Source organism: Fukomys damarensis, unplaced genomic scaffold (assembly GCF_012274545.1).
Source record: "Fukomys damarensis isolate Sample0158 unplaced genomic scaffold, DMR_v1.0_HiC HiC_scaffold_9, whole genome shotgun sequence".
Classification (NCBI taxonomy): Eukaryota; Metazoa; Chordata; class Mammalia; order Rodentia; family Bathyergidae; genus Fukomys; species Fukomys damarensis.
Genome location: NW_022900921.1, coordinates 9951813 through 9969220, shown reverse-complemented (window position 1 = coordinate 9969220; position 17408 = coordinate 9951813). Strand labels below are relative to the sequence as shown.

Genomic DNA, 17408 nt, shown 5'->3' with positions numbered 1-17408 from the left:
GTGACCGTTTCCAGGAAAAAAACTAACTATACTATTAAGTGTTGATATATTCAAAGTTTGTATTTTCTTTAAAGTAAGCAGCTGGTTCACACAGTTGTCTATAATAAATTCCAACATGTAAACAGATAAATACATTTGGGGAATAGCAATTGGCTTCACAGTACAGATGGGCTCATGGACGACCCTTCCAATTTTTAATAATGTCCATAATTTATGTGTGAGCAAAGAAATGCAAAGATGCCTAATGCACCTCTCTGACTCAGTACAAATCACTTTTATTTACTTGGGCAATACGTCATGGACCAGTTAACTGCTTAACTGAAGACAGCAAGATGCTCACACTCCTTGCAAGTGGCACGGAAAATACTATTTTGGGTGCAATATGTTCAGCTGGGAGTCGAAGCTGTTTTACTCACAGAGAAGAAGCCACCACAGCCTTCCTTTGATTTCTACAATAACCAACACATGGCTTTGCTCTTGCAGGTAAATTATCACTTTTTTTTTCAGATAAAACATGTTTGTGTATGTCTGCCAGCCCATGTGACTTCCCAGTTGGTATGTGCATGTATGACTGAAATCAATTATGTCGACTCAAAATTGTCCAGACGTTTGTGTGCCCATCTGTCTCTTCCCAGAAAAAAAAAAAAAGAGTGCATGATAAGACGCTCAGGGTGAAGAATGGCTGCGGCTGATCACAGCTCCAGCCTCCAGATGTCCCAAGACTGCTTCCATCTTCCACTAAGCATGAACACAATTTCAAAACCCAAAGCATAAAGAGGGACACCTCCTACTTCAAATTGTCCAGACGTTTGTGTGCCCATCTGTCTCTTCCCAGAAAAAAAAAAAAAGAGTGCATGATAAGACGCTCAGGGTGAAGAATGGCTGCGGCTGATCACAGCTCCAGCCTCCAGATGTCCCAAGACTGCTTCCATCTTCCACTAAGCATGAACACAATTTCAAAACCCAAAGCATAAAGAGGGACACCTCCTACTTCTATTATGTCGACTCAAAATTGTCCAGACGTTTGTGTGCCCATCTGTCTCTTCCCAGAAAAAAAAAGGGAGTGCATGATAAGACGCTCAGGGTGAAGAATGGCTGCGGCTGGTCACAGCTCCAGCCTCCAGATGTCCCAAGACTGCTTCCATCTTCCACTAAGCATGAACGCAATTTCAAAACCCAAAGCATAAAGAGGGACACCTCCTACTTTCAGATTTCAGACCATTTTTGCAAAGCTACAGTGACCAAAAAGCAATGTAATACCAACATAAAAAGAAACACAGACAAGTGGAATAGAATAAAAGCCCAGGAATAAACTTCATACTGCTACAGCCAACTGATCAGCAACAAAGATGTCGAGAATAAATGCTGAGGAAAGGATGTTGTCTTCAACAAATCGCAGTGGGAAAGTTGGATACCCACACTTACAAAGTAAAAAAAGGAAGAAACTGGAATTTCATCTCACACTAAACACAAACATCACCTCAGAATGGATCAAAGACTTGTACATAAAATCTAAACCCATAAAACGATTAGAAGAAAATAGGGGAAGACTTCCAGGATACTGATAATGACTTATTTTTGTTTGTTTGGACCGGATAACCTAAAGCAAAGGCCACAAAAGCTGAAGAAACAAATAGGACTCTATCAGACTAAAAAGTTTTTGCACAAAAAGGAAATAACCAACAGAATTATAAAGCAGCCTATACAATGGAAGAAAAATGTACAAACCATGTAGTATCTGATAAGGTTTTTTAACAGAAAAATGTATAAGAAACACATACAACAGAACAGAAAAACCAGCTAAGAAATGGGCAAAGCACATGAATAGATGGAATACTCATTATATTCTGTTCTACTCTTTCCAAAGAATACATACAAATGGCAAAGAGATGTAAGAAAATATGCTCAGCACTAGCAATCATTAAGGATCTGCAAATAAAATCCAAAATGAAACATCGTATCATGCTTGTGTGGATAGCTATTATTAAAAAGATGAACAATAACAAGCATTGGCAAGGATGCAGAAAAGTGACCTCTCACATGTTATTAATAATGTCAACTGGTACAGTCACTACCTAAACTATATGGAGATTCCTTAGAGAAAGTAAAAACAGAACTACCATATGTTTCAGGTAGCCCCATTGTGGGTAGGTATCCAATAGAACTAAAATCATTACCACAAAGAGATTTTCCACATTCCCACATTTATTAGAGCATTATTCACAATACCTACAGCACCGAACGAACCTAAGTGTCCTTTAACAGAAGAGTGGATACAAAAAATGTGCCATGTACACACCGTGGAACACTATTCAGGCTCAGATCTTCTCACTTGCAACAGAGGAGAGGAGCCTAGAGGATACTACACGAAACAGCTTCTGCATAGCAAAACAGATTCTGCACGACCTCAACTTAATGTGAAATGTAAAAAAAAAGTTGAGCTCCTAGGAATAGCGCGTTAGAAAGGTTGTTAAACCAAGGGTAGAGAGAACGCGGAAATGTGGCCAAAGGGTACAGACTTTCAGTGAGAGCAGCGAGTTTTAGAATGCTACTATGGAGAAGGGAGACTAAAATGACTCGGGTATTGTACACTTGAAATATGCCGAGAGGATAATGTCAGGTATTCTCACCACACACATTAAAATGTTAATTTTATGATGAGAGGGATATGTTAACTAGCATGTGCAGGAGTCGTTTCACAGTGAAAACGTGTATCACATTATTTAAAGTTTTACTAGTGAACGCTTGCAGAACATAATCATTATATCCACCATAGGGGGATGGTACGAGCACATAACACATCCCAATTCTTTCTACTCCTTCCTACACACATCTCTCATACTATTTCAATATAAGCATTTTGTCAATTGTACACTAATAAAGCAGGGGCAGGGAAGACAAGAGTAGGGCCACTAGGAAAAAACTGGAGCATGAGAGAAAGAGATACAAAAAAATGCAAACGCTTGAGATTTTTAAATATTAGGAAAGAATGAATATTAAAAGGAAAATATTGTGTGAGGCAAATGAACTGTGTGGGCTGCACAGACTTCCTAGCTGCTGTCAAAAGTGTTTCTATCAAGAGCTCACTTTACAGTTTATAAGGAGGGTTAAATGAGTCACTTATCTTAAACTTTAGAAGGATTTAATAAGTGGAGAATCTCACCTCAGTGATGAGATCAGTCATTAATTAGGCCCAATTTTGTCATATTATTCATTGTTATTTCCAAGTTTTTTCTTAATCCCTTTGAATCCTCCCAGGACCAGGACCTCATCTGCCACATTTTTTTCCTCCTGAGAGGGAAATTACCATATGTAACTCAATCTACCATTCTGAACGTGGTACCATGAGAAATTTGATGACCAGTCAAATGGTGAGGTCTGCTGCAAGAATGCAGCAATCCTGGATTTTAGTTCTCACTTCAGCTGGATATTGCTTGGCAAGTTTCACCTTCTATTGGGTGCTGGGGCTGCAACGTTCAGTGAGGTGACAGATACAGTTAAATTCTTGGAGACTTAGAATCTTCAGACCAGATATGTCTTGGTATTTTAGTCTCGTGGATCTAATATCAATTGACATTACAGTAAAATAAAAATGTAAAATTTTAAAATGTTACTATTGCACAAAAACAAGAAATGACACATTTAAAGATAAAACTCCAATCTTTGGCAGGAAATACGACCTCTAGACTTAATTGATACTTTCAGCAGAGTAGCTGGATACAAGGTAGACACTCAAAAAATCAATAGCCTTCTTGTACACAAATAACACACTCAATGAGAGAGAAATTAGGGAAACAATTCCTTTCACAATAGCATCCAAAGAATGAAGTATCTAGGAATCAATCTAACAAAAGAAGCAAAAGACCTCTACACTGAAAACTACAACACTCTGAAAATAAAGATCAAAGAGGATATAAGAAAATGGAAAGATGTCCCCTGCTCCTGGGTAGGAAGAATCAACATAGCGAAAATGGACATACTACCAACATTGCTATACAGATTCAATGCAATGCTGATTGAAATTCCAAACTGTATTTCACAGAACTAAAAAAAATAATCCAAAAATTCATTTGGAGCCAGACCTAGAATAGCAAAAGCCATCCTAGGCAACAGAGACATGGCAATAGGTATAACAATTCCCAATTTGAAATTGTACTACAAAGCCACTTTGATAAAACAGCTTTGTACTGGCAAAGAAATGGACCTGAGGACCAGTGGAATAGATTGGAAGACACAAAAACAACTCTAGACATACTCAGCTACCTCATCTTTGACAAAGAAGCCAACCATTCTCACTAGAGGAAAGATAGCCTCTTTAATAAATGGTGTTGGACAAACTGGATTTCTACCTACCAAAGATTAAAACTAGACCCTTATCTTTCACCATGCACTAAACTAAAATCCAAGTGGATTAAAGATCTAAATATTAAAAAGAAACACTAAATCTGCTAGAAGATAAGTTAGGCAGAACTCTTAAAGACATTGGCATAGGAAATAGCTTTATGAACAAATCCTCTGTAGCACGGGAACTACCAGAAAGAATCAACAACTGTGATCTTATCTTATTAAAAAGCTTCTGCACTGCAAAAGAAATCATTAACAGAACTAAGAGTGAACCTACAATGTGGGAAAAATTTTTACCAGCTGCTCCTCAGACAAAGGACTATTATCCAGAACATATAAGGAACTCAAAACAATCAGCCCCCCCAATACAAAGACCCGATTCAAAAATGGGCATCTGAAATAAACAGACATTTCTCAGACAAAGAAAGCAAATATATGAAAAAATGTTCCACATCACTGGTCATTTGAGAGATGCAGATGAAAACAACACTGAGATTCCACCTCACCCCAGAAAGAATGGCTGCTATCAGGAAATCAACCAATAACAAATATTGGTGGGATTGAGGGGAAAAAGGAACCCTTCTCCATTGTTGGTGGGAGTACAGACTGGTGCGACTACTGTGGAAAACAATATGGAGATACCTCAAAGAGCTGGGACTGCAGGTTCCATTTGACCCAGCCATCCCTCTGCTGGGTACCTTTCCAAAAGAATTAAAAGAATCATGCCACAGTGATATATGTGCACCCACGTTTATAGCAGCACAGTTTGTAATAGCTAAAACTTGGAAACAGCCCATTTGCCTATCAGTTGGAGACTGGATGAAGAAGATATGGTTTTTCTATAAAATGGAATATTACTCAGCCATAAAGAATGAGAAATTACAGTCATTCATAGGAAAATGGATGCATATTGAGGATATACTCTTAAGTGAAACAAATAACACATATGTGTAAATACCAAATAGTTTCTCTGGTGTGAAAAACTATAATGGTACATAAACAGTTATGTTCTGTAGAGGTTACAATTCAGAAAGGCACTTTTTACTGGTCAACAAAGCCCCAATTCTGTCCAGTTGTCCACAGCCCCTCGTTGAGGGACTCTGGACTAACTCGAGGTTCTTCTCATCTGGTTCTTTCATCTTTTTATGGTAACACACTTGTTTTTACTTTTTGTGACACTTCAAAGACAGACCAAGTCTACTGTTCTTGCCATGCCTAATAACCTATTTTAGATTCCTTCTACGTCCTCTAAAAGACAAATATCACGGGGCTCTGCCTGAACTTCTTCTCTTTAACTACACCTCAAAAACAGCTCTTAGAATTGTACATATTAGGTTAAAAAAACACATTTTTTTAATGGGGGAAAGATAAAGAATTCTAAGCAAAATATACTTCTATAAAAAATGTGATCATGGTGAATATAAAAATATATACTAATTTGTTAACAATGCTTGTGTAGGACAAATTTAAGGAAGACTTTCATGTTAAGTGATTAGTTACACTTCACAAATATTTACTGGGCACATATTAAGTGTGAGCAATAGGGCTAGATAATATCATCGAAAAAATCTAGACGACCCCCTCTTCTTTGCAAACTATATTATAACATAGATAAGGACGTCAAATGGTGTGAATTTTAAGGAGGGAAAAAAAGTGCAGTTTAGCGATGGCTCTTGCGCTCAGTGGGACGACTGGCTGAAGGTCTTTCCTAAAGGGTTTCAACCGAGCAGACACCAGATGGTCAAAAGAGCCCTTCGTGGTAAACATGTAAGGAATTTTAAAGGCCTGGGGTGTGGGGGGTGAGGACTGTGGAGTTTATTCCAGAAGATCTGAGAAGGCAACAGAGAACCCGTTCCCAAGTACTGGAGGGGCGTGACATTTTGAAGGCCACTCTGGAGACAGGAAGCTAAGAGCAGAAGTCAGCAGACAGTGCAGAGGAATTCGCAGCCTGGCGGGAAAGAAAGAACTGTGTTGGGGACGAGGCTAGCATGGGATGGAAGGGGCTGGCCGACCGGGCAGCAGGCTTTGGGGAGAGCTCCTGGGATCTATGGATGAATTTTAGTATGAATGCATATGTGCTCTTTTCTGAGTTAGAAGATACATATATTTCATTCTCAGAAACATTTCTATCAAGTTTTGTGTACTATTTGTATTTTGAAAGCAAAAATATTTCATTATGTATAATGGAAATGAGTGGATTCTAATACTTCTCATTTTCTTTGAATAGTGATTTAAATTTAACTGACTGATCTTTCAGTGTTAAAGCGAGAGCTTTGATATCATCATTATTTTGGAAGCTTCTAATCTCTAACTGAGGGTAGGCTGCCTGTCAATTTACAGACAGGCTGGCTGAAATATTTGCTAAGTTCAATTCCCTCACAGGGACCCGAAAGACATGGCAGGCACGGTGTTCTAAATCTCAAAATACATTTCTCAATTCTTTTCTATGACCCTAATTATGTGCCAAGAAAATTTATTTCATGATATTTCATTTAACACATACCAATGATTCTATGCACTGATCTTAAAATCTACTCCGTATACCACAGCCAGTCTAATTAGAACGTGCATGTATCCATGGAAATACCGATACAGATTCAAGGGGTTACCAAATTATTGTGCACAGTCTATTTCTGCATGGCCATGAGCTAAGAACAACCCGTTTTTGACATATCTCTGAAAAGGGAGGGGGACGTGTGAGGAGATACAATATCCTTTTTGTAGATAAAGTCTGCAAACACCCTTAGAGGGAAGTTATCAGTCTGAATTAGTAAATTCAATGAGTTTAACGTAGATAAGATTATCAAGCTGAAATAGGATGTGTAACGCAAGCTCATGACTTCCCTCATCAACCTATTATGTTGGGAGAACCAAGAAGCAAGGGCCAGGCCTATAACACAGAATGTTTTAAAAGCTGGACACTGTCTGTATTCAGTCCAAAGCAGACCTAAACCCTGACTGTCCTCATTTACAGACAGACACCTCGTTGCTCATTCCAGGGTGAATTTTCCTCAGAAAGAATGTGTGTATTTACGACACAGTCCTCTGTGTTTCCAACACAATGTACCATGTGGCTCCAGTCAAATTTTATAAGCAATCGTTGTATTTCTGAGTTGATTTGCTGTTGTTAATGATTTGAACATTGCTGGCTCTACTTTACGATGCAGTCAAGGAAGTAAATTTACTGTCAGATCAGTAGTCAAACTCAGTTTAATACAACTGAAGCCTACATGGCATTCAGATAAAATTAGCCACCTGCATGCTGCTAAATTTCATTGATTACACTAATCAATACACTTGATGCAAATGATACTTCGGGGAGCTCGCATGTTACCCTTTGCTTGCAGGTGGATAGAGATTAATCCCAGGCAGAACAAACACATTAATAATATTTTCCGACCAACAAAATCAACACACACACACACACACACACACACACACACATACACACACACACCCCCCACACACACCTGAAGAAATAAAACCAAATACCACCAACAAAGAAACAATCTCCTCCCAAATTAATTTTCATAATACTGGCAAATACAAGCAAGTTATACAGGAATTACTTCTTTTTTTGTTTGTTTTTTTGAGACAGGTCTCACTATGTAGTTGAGAATGACCTGGAACTCACTATGGAGCCCAGGCTGGTCTCGAACTCACAGCGTTCCTCCTGCCTCAGCCTCCCGAATGCTGGGATTAGAGGTGTGCGCCACCTTCTACCATCACAAAAAATAAAAAATAAAAGAGAAATTTATGTAGGAATTGTGGCTAACAAAAAAGCTTTACAACTGCATTTCTAGAATTGAAATATATGTCCTACTATTTCATTAATATGTGCCTTTCGATGTATTCTCCAAGTCTCAGTTTTTTTTTTTTTTTTTCTGTAAAAGAAAGTCAAAAATAGTTCCCACTGGAATGGACCAATGTGATTCAAATTAGATAACGTATGGAAAGCAGAAATGTGTCCTAAACGGGCATACATTCTGCAGTAATTAGCGCGATGCCTTTTGAAACTGTAGGTGTTAATAATGAATCGATTCTAACCAACAATAGTTACACAGCCCAAACTGCGAATGAAAAACAAAACGCTAATTCTTCAGTTCTATGTTGCCAAAGATGGCTCTGAAACACCTGACGATTAAAAGTAACGTCGATATTATTCAGCATCTGCATAGTGCTTAAGATTCTTCCATATGCATAGTCTTTTGCCTGGTTTCCAGCATAACCTATGCAGTTAGTTAGCTTCAGCCATTACTCTCTATTTGCCAAGAAAAGACAGGCTCAGAGAGGTCAAACACTTGCTAGAGCACCAGCAATATGATAATAACTCAAGCCTTCAGATTTGAATACGAATTTATCTCGTTATCTGTACCCCCCTCAACCCTGTTATCAACGCATGACAAGATCAATTCCCCAATTTTAGATTTCAGAGGAACAAGACAAATTTTTCTGCTGTTAGCATTAACTTACTGGTCGGGACTGGATTTCTTTGGCGTAGAGAGGTTGTAAGAATTCTGAGTCTCCTTCTAGCTTTAGACCTTTTTCTGTGATTCTCAGATTTCCCATTCCATCCTGAAATAGAGACACAGAGATAACAGGGAAAATATGCTTAGCCCAAATTTCAAAATACCTCAGGCTGTCAAAAATTGAAACAAAGTTATTGCTTTTCTTTTTTAGTATTTGAAGGAGCGAAATGAGGGCACTCAGAATGAACACATAAAATACTAGGAGGCATTGCTCAATACGATTATGCATATTATCCATTTTGCTCACTTATTCGGAGAAAATTCTATTCCAAGCAATTTGTAATGCCCCCAAGTCAATGACTTGCACAGGAGAAGATGGCCTTTACTGCCAGGCAGTTCAGAAGGAAAGAGGCAGGAGGAGAGTGGAAAAAGAAAGTGGTGGTTCTCCAGACTAAAGAGAAAGATCGTATTTTCAAAATTTTAGGCAGAGATGTAACATCGGTAGCTCATTGGTCACTTGTCTGGCAACGCAAAACATGCAGGATGTCAGATTATGGACAAACACTGGGACGAACATCGTACTGTGTTCACATTAAAACATAAAACGATAAGGAGCATCTTCGCAGAGCTGGTGACATTATGACACAGACACTCAGTAGTTTTTGATACAAGAATAGCCCTTGTGGTAGGCAAAAAGGTGAGTCCCATCCCCAAGATGTCCACATTGTACCCTCAGAACCTCTGACTATGTTATAGTCTATTGCTAAGAAAAACTAGGTGTTCAGAGAGAATTAGGACTGCTAATCAGGTGATCTTGGAATGCGGAGATCATCCCAAATTGTGCAGATATACTTAATAAAATCACAAAAGGTCCTTAAAAGGAAAAGAGGGGCACAAAGAAGGGAAAGGTGGACACTCACTCATCTTGGCTGGCTGTTGTTAGCTATTAAGCCCATACACCCATTCTCATCTTTAATATTGACATCATGTATACTGTCCCCCTCAAAATTTCCTCTATATCAAACACCCAGGGTCAAATAACGACAGTGACTCTTGTTAATATCACTCCGTTTCACTGTTCACGTGGCACTAACACTGATTCCATATATAATTTATGTATTTGTACGAAGTTTTCCACTACAACTTGGGGGTATGTCCAATGTTAAGTCATTTCCCAAACTCTCTCAAATTTTTCTCTGATATGTACACACACACACAAAGACTCTATTTGATGAATAAAATGTTATTATTCTAGCAGAGTTTCCCAGAGTTTACATTTTGCTGGACATCCCCATGATTCCATGTGTTCCTCTGACCACTGTGTTTCCTGTAAACGAGAGGTCACGTCCGGGCACTGAATTAGACTTAGTTTGTTTTCTAGGATGAACATATCATAGGAAGTGTTGTTTTTTTAAAAAACTATAAACTTAGTGGTTTAAAAGAATACAAATTTATTATCTTACTGTACTGTAACTTATAAGTCTGTGCAACGACTCAATGAGATAAAAAGGTTAAAAAAAGAGTGGTCGGGGTAGATCTCTAAGGGGATCAGTGTCTTGGCTTCTTCTAGCTTCTACAGGTCACTCACATTCCTGGGCCCACGGCCCTTGTTACTCTTCAAAGTCAGCCATGGTAGACTGAGGCTTATTTTTCCTCCCTCACAGACAATTACTCTGACTCTAAATCAGTTTCCAGGATCTTCATGATTTCTGGATGATTTAGTATAATCTTCTCATTCTGGTCACCTAATCAGCAGTGGTAAATCTATTTGCAAGAGTAAGTCCCCTTTGCCATGAAATGCAACATATTCAGATTTCCTGAGATTGTGAGGTGGACATCTTAGGGACGCATTTGTAGTTTTGCTCAGATCGGGTATTCTTGTATCAGGAAACAGAAAAGCATCTGCTATGGTATCAGCTGTTGGCATTCTTCAGATAAGAACGTCTCTAATTTAGCTAGGAATTTCACTTTCAAACTGATGAAACCCATTAACTGGACTATTCTTTCAAGAAAAGTTTCACTTCATTTATTTCTTTAGCTTAAATTATATTGTATAGAGATATTTGACAAAACTTGATTTTTCCTTCTTTGATATTCAAAATATTGAATTGATTATCTAGTAGACTCCAATCCAATGACGTTTTTATTTTTAAAATGTCACTATGAAAGCCAGAGTTGGTGGCCCATGTCTATAATCCCAGCACTCGGGAGGCTGAGGCAGGAGGATCACTGTGATTTCGAGACCAGCCTGGGCTACATGGTGAGTTCCAGGTCAGTCTCAACTACATAGTGAGACCCTGTCTCAAAAAAAAGAAAAAAATCACTACGAACATTTTGATTTGTTTTGTTCTAGCACAGGCACAGTATATTTTTTCTTCATTTTCTTACGGCTCTACCTTTGGTTAGAGAAGCCTCTCCAAGTTAACTCCTGATGGTAGCCATCAGTGGTCTCTTGCGTCTGGACAACAAGATTTCCTGGAGTTATCTTACATACATCCTACCCAGAGCCTGAAATCAGCCATTTCTTGTGAGAAGGCCCAGTTCATTTTATTAGGAACAGGTATTTGGAGAGCACAAGCTCAGAGATTTAGGTGTTCATTGCTACTGGATTAATCTTTATTTCTGCGAATGGAGCTAGAACATAAAATTTGATTGTGTGTTGTTTTGTTCATCATTTAGTAAATAAAATACGCCATGATTTCACATGAAACTTTAATCCAAATTCGGAGCTTGAAGTTAACTCTAATCTCGTGGGCTTTAATGTAGAACCTTTCCTTCATACTAAAAGTTGCAGCCCTCCACAATGACATAATTACTCACCTACCTTCACCCCACAGTACACAACAAATAGTTTCAGAGCCCCAAACCAGTACAAAACTGACATTTGCACTCATGAAAACAATTCCAAAATTCGTTCCCAAGTTTTTAAAATCTTTAAATCACAGTCTACTAAGGAAGTCCAAACTATTAGGTTTCAAAGGCACTTGAAACTCCTTCTGTGAAGTTATGCCACCACCAACCCAACAGGCAGCAAGGGTCAGCTATTTTACTTACATTAATCACTTTCATCTTTTGAGCACGGGGCATCACACCCAGGGACTTATGCATGCTGGGTATCCGCTCTGCCACTACATGACCCATGTCTCTTTTCTTTTTCTTCCAATTTTTCATGACTGTTCCTTAAGGTCCAATTTATTTGTTATTGCCTTTGACTCCTAGGATCAACTTTCTGCTTTACCCTCATTGGGAGCTGGGCGGACAGGCATGTGCCACCTGGCCCCACTTTGAAGTCCAGTCTGGTTTTAGATTTGTGAACTGTTCATATGGCACCAAAGTCAAAACCACAAAGCCAAAGCAGCTCAGAGAAGTCTAGCTTGTGTCTTTGTCCCCTCACTGCGTCTCTTCTCCAAGTGACACACGCATATACTGCATATGAAAACACACTGCTCTGTCTTCCAGTTAGCCCTCCGCTTCCCACTAATAGCAGGAACTGAAGCATGTGAATAAAATATCCAGGTTTGCAGTTCCTAGTGAAGGCTGGAACCCCTGGGTCCTACCTTCTCACAAGGCTTGTGGGAGCTGCCCTGCTTGGACCACCGCTGGCTGCATGTCTCCACCTGCCCATCTCACAGAGCTGCGTACTATCACACCCTGTGGCTGCTTCTCTCTAGCTCTGCATAGAATTCAGTACGTGCATGGCAAGTGTCACATGCAGAGGGTGAACGGCCAAGGGGGAAACGGGGACTTTCCCCCAGCCTTCGTCATGCAAGCGCTCAGCCCGGGGATCAGAACAGACCTGGAGACCAGCACTGGGCCCTTCCTTGTAGGAGAGGTAAAGGCTCAGGGCCCATCTGCGTCTAACCAGGAGCAGGGGGCACCTGAAGCAGAGGGAAACAGGAACAGCAAATACTCAGAAGCTCCTTTGCCTCTTCCGGGACAGAGATGCAGGCTTACTCTTCTATCTGAATTCTTCTTTTTCACCACTCAGTGACAGAGACACACCTTCCCACAGAAACACAGGCTGAATCTGCAGTCAACACACTCAACTGTTTCGTTTGTTCGCATGATCTATGCTTACAAAATAAAAAGGACTTGCATTGGATGGGCATGAATTTGCAATGCTCCTGCCTCAGCCTCCCAGAGTATTGGGGTTACAGGCATGCACCACCATGCCTGGCTCATTCTTACATAAAAGGTTACATTTGGGGTAGTGATCTATTCCACATAAGATCTATTTCCCTTCCTTTTTACATTACTTATTTATATCCACTACCTTAATGTATACTGATGATCTACTACGCACTTACTTCTACACTCTGTCCTTTTCATGTTTTACCTCATTTTATCATTGCTACCAATCATCACATTACATCACGGATTTTTCTAAGAAAATGATTGTGTAATTGTTGAAGTATTAGCTGTTCCACTGACCACAGTATCAGTTATAAGAGGAAAAAAAAAATAAAGCTTACAACTATCTAAAAGGTGCCTTCCAGAACAGTTTGAACTGTACTGCAATACTATATACCTTTTACAAAGGGATAATTAAAAGCTTAGCAAGTATTTATAACACATTATTGAAGGAGACAAAGAAGTAGAACGATCCTTAGCTATAGCAGTCTTCAAGAAAGTAAAGTCAGTATACTACAGAGGCCCAGTTTACAAAAGCTAAGCTATGGAATCAGCCTAGGTACCCATTCACACATGAATGGATAAAGAAGATATAGCATATCTATGTCTGGAGTATTATATAGCCATAAATAAGAATGGAATCATAGATGGGAAAATGAGTCGAACTAGAGTTCATCGTGTCAAGCGAAATGAACCAGACTCAGAATGAAAAGTAGTTCATATTTTCTCTCATATGCAGATCCTTAAAAAATAGAAAGAGATGGCATGAAAGTAAAAGAGGGCCTATTACTAAACAGGAATGGAACCAAGGGGAGAGAAGAGGAAACAGTATGTGTGCAAAGTAAGGAAATGATCAAATTATATTATATGCATTTAAGAATCTGCCACAATGAAACCCATTAATCTGTGCAGCTAATATTCACCAATGAAAATGAAATATCAACAATCCCACTTTTAAATACCTGTATGTTATGGCTTGTGTCTAGATGTCCCCCCTCAAAGCCTCATGAAGTCAGAGGTGGGGCTTTTTCAGAGGTTGCTGAATCTAGTATGTGTGACCGATTCATGGGACAACACTAGCATGAAGGGCGGGTGATCACTAAATCAGTGCACTGATTGACTTGACACCATCCTAATATCAATAGCCTAGAGTATAAAAGGGACACAGGAGGACACTAAGGTCCCTTGCTGTGTTGCTCCCTTGTGCATGTCGCGAACCGTTTCAGCTCTGTGACGCCCCTCTGCCATATGCCACCCTGCCTTGAAGCCAGGCGATTATGTTGAAAGTAAAAGAGGGCCTATTACTAAACAGGAATGGAACCAAGGGGAGAGAAGAGGAAACAGTGTGTGTGCAAGGTAAGGAAATGATCAAATTATATTATATGCATTTAAGAATCTGCCAAAATGAAACCCATTAATTCCACTTTTAAATACCTGTATGTTATGGCTTGTGTCTAGATGCCCCCCCTCAAAGCCTCATGAAGTCAGAGGTGGGGCTTTTTCAGAGGTTGCTGAATCTAGTGTGTGTGACCGATTCATGGGACAACACTAGCATGAAGGGCGGGTGATCACTAAATCAGTGCACTGATTGACTTGACACCATCCTAATATCAATAGCCTAGAGTATAAAAGGGACACAGGAGGACACTAAGGTCCCTTGCTGTGTTGTTCCCTTGTGCATGTCGCGAACCGTTTCAACTCTGTGACGCCCCTCTGCCATATGCCACCCTGCCTTGAAGCCAGCCGATTATAGCTGGAAACTTGTACAAAGTACGAGCTACATAAATTTGTCCTCCTTTAACTTTGGGCATCAGGCATTTTTGTCTAAGTAACAAGAAGAGTATGTCCCTATATATGCTCATCAGTACACAGGTACACATGCAGTCGCACAAATTTCACAGGAAATTTTACAGGAGAACAAAATCCTAGGGGGGAAACATAATCAAATATTAGTATCTTTACCTATTTATTTTCTTCTTTTTGCCTCCCTGCACTTCTAATCTTCTAAAAACACTAACTGTAATTCTAAAACTTGAACAATGACATAAAATGCTACTCCCCAACTGGTGTGAAAAATAAGCATTTATCAAGAAGGTGTACTGTATGTCATTGACCAGGTGAATCCTCTCGATGCCCCTAAATATTATTTTATTTTACAAATGAGCAAATATGTTTGTAACTTGATCAAAATCACAGAGCTAATTAATTGCAGAAACAGGATTTTGAGCCTATCTATCTTTCTAATTCAGACTCTATATTCTTAAATAATTTTTCTTAATTTCTACCATAGGGAAGAGTAATAACCTTATATTCCTGGTGGATTTTTTAATGTCACTTTGATTTTAGCTTCTGCGGTAACTGTTCCTAATAAATAGGACCATTGGCGATTTAATACCATCTATTCTCATGGAGCACCACAGTCTACCTTCTCAGAGTATAGTGGTTCCTTTTACAACTCAGCTTCTGGTTATTCCCAGGAACGTAAAAGGAATCTTTGGCTATTTTTGGAAAGGCTGCAGTGTGTATATTTGTGTGTTGAGTGCCTTCGGGAGTCACAGAAACAGAAGACTCTCCAAATACCAACTTGAGATACAGTTTACAACACAGACAACAGACAGACGATGAAAGAGCGTGCAGGAAGTATAGAGATGACTGGAGAGCGGGAAGCACCAACCTAACCCTGTCACGGAAGGAATCAGTAAGCAACACAGAGAGGCAGCAGAATGGAAGTAAAATAATACATTTACTTACCGATAAGGGTCGATCGCACATAAGCCGTGCCTAGATCGACAACGCACTGGGTTACAACTCCTCCTTTTAGAGGGTTTCACAGCCTTGACTTCATTTGGGTGGTTACATATCATTCTTACGGTTCAAATCATGGTCACAGACTAGTTCATCTTTTCAACCCAGAAAAGATTGGGGAGTTTACCTTGAAGATTCACCTAGTTATCTATTCTAGTCCATAGGAGAGGGGGTTGAGAGGCAGGGGAGTAAACGTTAGCCATGGTTTCTTTCATCGGGACACTCTTACAATCAGGTGGCTCTAGTCTCTTTGGAGCTCAAGGTCTGGATGTGCCCTGTTATCTCTGGGTAGGACAAAATGCCTCATTCAGCAATCAGTGCCTTCAGTTCCTATTAGTTCTGAGCAAAACAAACTGCTGTTAGAGGAAGCAGAAGCCATTTTACATTGTAACACTTTATAGGTGTCTGCTCCTTATAAAAGTTTTCCCTATTAACCCAACAACTAACTCCTTTCAGAGTCAGCTGGCACACTTCTTGTGGCCTGAAACTCACCACTCAGTTGCCAAGCCAGACCATTTCTTCAACTTAAGAGTTTCTTTCTATTCTTGTGCATCATTGCCTTTAATTTTCCAGCCTCCTCCTTTGTTTCTAGGACTGTCGAAAAGTAGCAAATATCTACCGAATATTGTTTGTTCATTTTGTTGTTTTGGACCTCTATTTGCAAAACAAAGCAGGCTAGAGTAGTCAGCTAAATATGTTCCCACATTTATGCAGACGACTGCAATATTTATTACGCGCAAAGCAGGCTGTGAAGAACGAACCCCAAAACTGAGGTCAGAGTAATTCACGCCTCAATCCCGTTCCCACAACCAAGACCTTCTGACTAGAAGGACAGGCTTCTAATTATAAGCACATATTTTGTCTCTTCTGTTCCTAATATAAGAATGCTTTGTGTTGTCCTTTACGAGCCTTCTTTGCATTAATTCCCATAGACACTGCACCTAGCTCGCCTTTACCCCATTCGATTGCCAATAAAAGTCACTGCCTGGGACTGGCCAGAGCCTTTTCTGTTCCACTGGGGTTGGTTGTCCTGGCACCCCACTTTCTCTTCTAGTTCTGTCTCTTAGTGTATTTATTTCTCAGGTCTACACTGAACACTGGGCAGGTGGGTACTGGAACCTACCTGCAGGGCTCTCCAGTACATTCAGAAAGTTTTCTTCACAGCTTTGGCACAATGAGCCTGTTTTGAGGACACATCGCAACACTTTGAGGTCAGTTTTACTTAAAACAGCAGCTACAGTGCATGGTTTCTCTGATATGAGAAACCTAAGATATAAATAAAGACCAGATCAGTAAATAATAGGAACCAGGGGAGCCAAATCTTTTGCTAATGGGAAGGGGGCCAAGAGATGTAGGAAGGGCAGAGGGGGAAGAGGAAGGGGATGAAAAGGAATAAAGATTCATTAGGTACGTGTGCCGACTCTCCATAAGGAAGGCAGTCATTATGTGGTGCAAACATGTACTGATAAAGAAGGAAAACCTTTAAAAAAAACCAGTAGCTGTGAATATTAAGATAGAGGTTTTAGGTCGATTCTGAAGAATAACTTTCCTTCTAGTAAGATGTAAAAATTTAGGAGATTCAGAATCATCACCTTCCCACCTTCAAATAGTGAAGTTTTAATTTCCAGCAAGAGAAGGATAAAAATTCCACTACCTGGG

The 17408-nt window shown here is 39.6% G+C and overlaps 1 protein-coding gene across 3 annotated transcripts in view; it reads right to left on the bottom strand.

The window, feature by feature from the left end:
• Positions 1 to 17408, bottom strand: part of Sgcd (sarcoglycan delta) — a 501008-nt gene that overhangs the window by 207550 nt on the left and 276050 nt on the right. For all 3 annotated transcript variants that reach the window (XM_033761597.1, XM_033761598.1, XM_033761596.1), the window contains exon 3: positions 8818 to 8919. In XM_033761597.1, coding sequence (XP_033617488.1) covers positions 8818 to 8919 — 102 coding nt within the window. The remainder of the gene's footprint in view (positions 1 to 8817; positions 8920 to 17408) is intronic.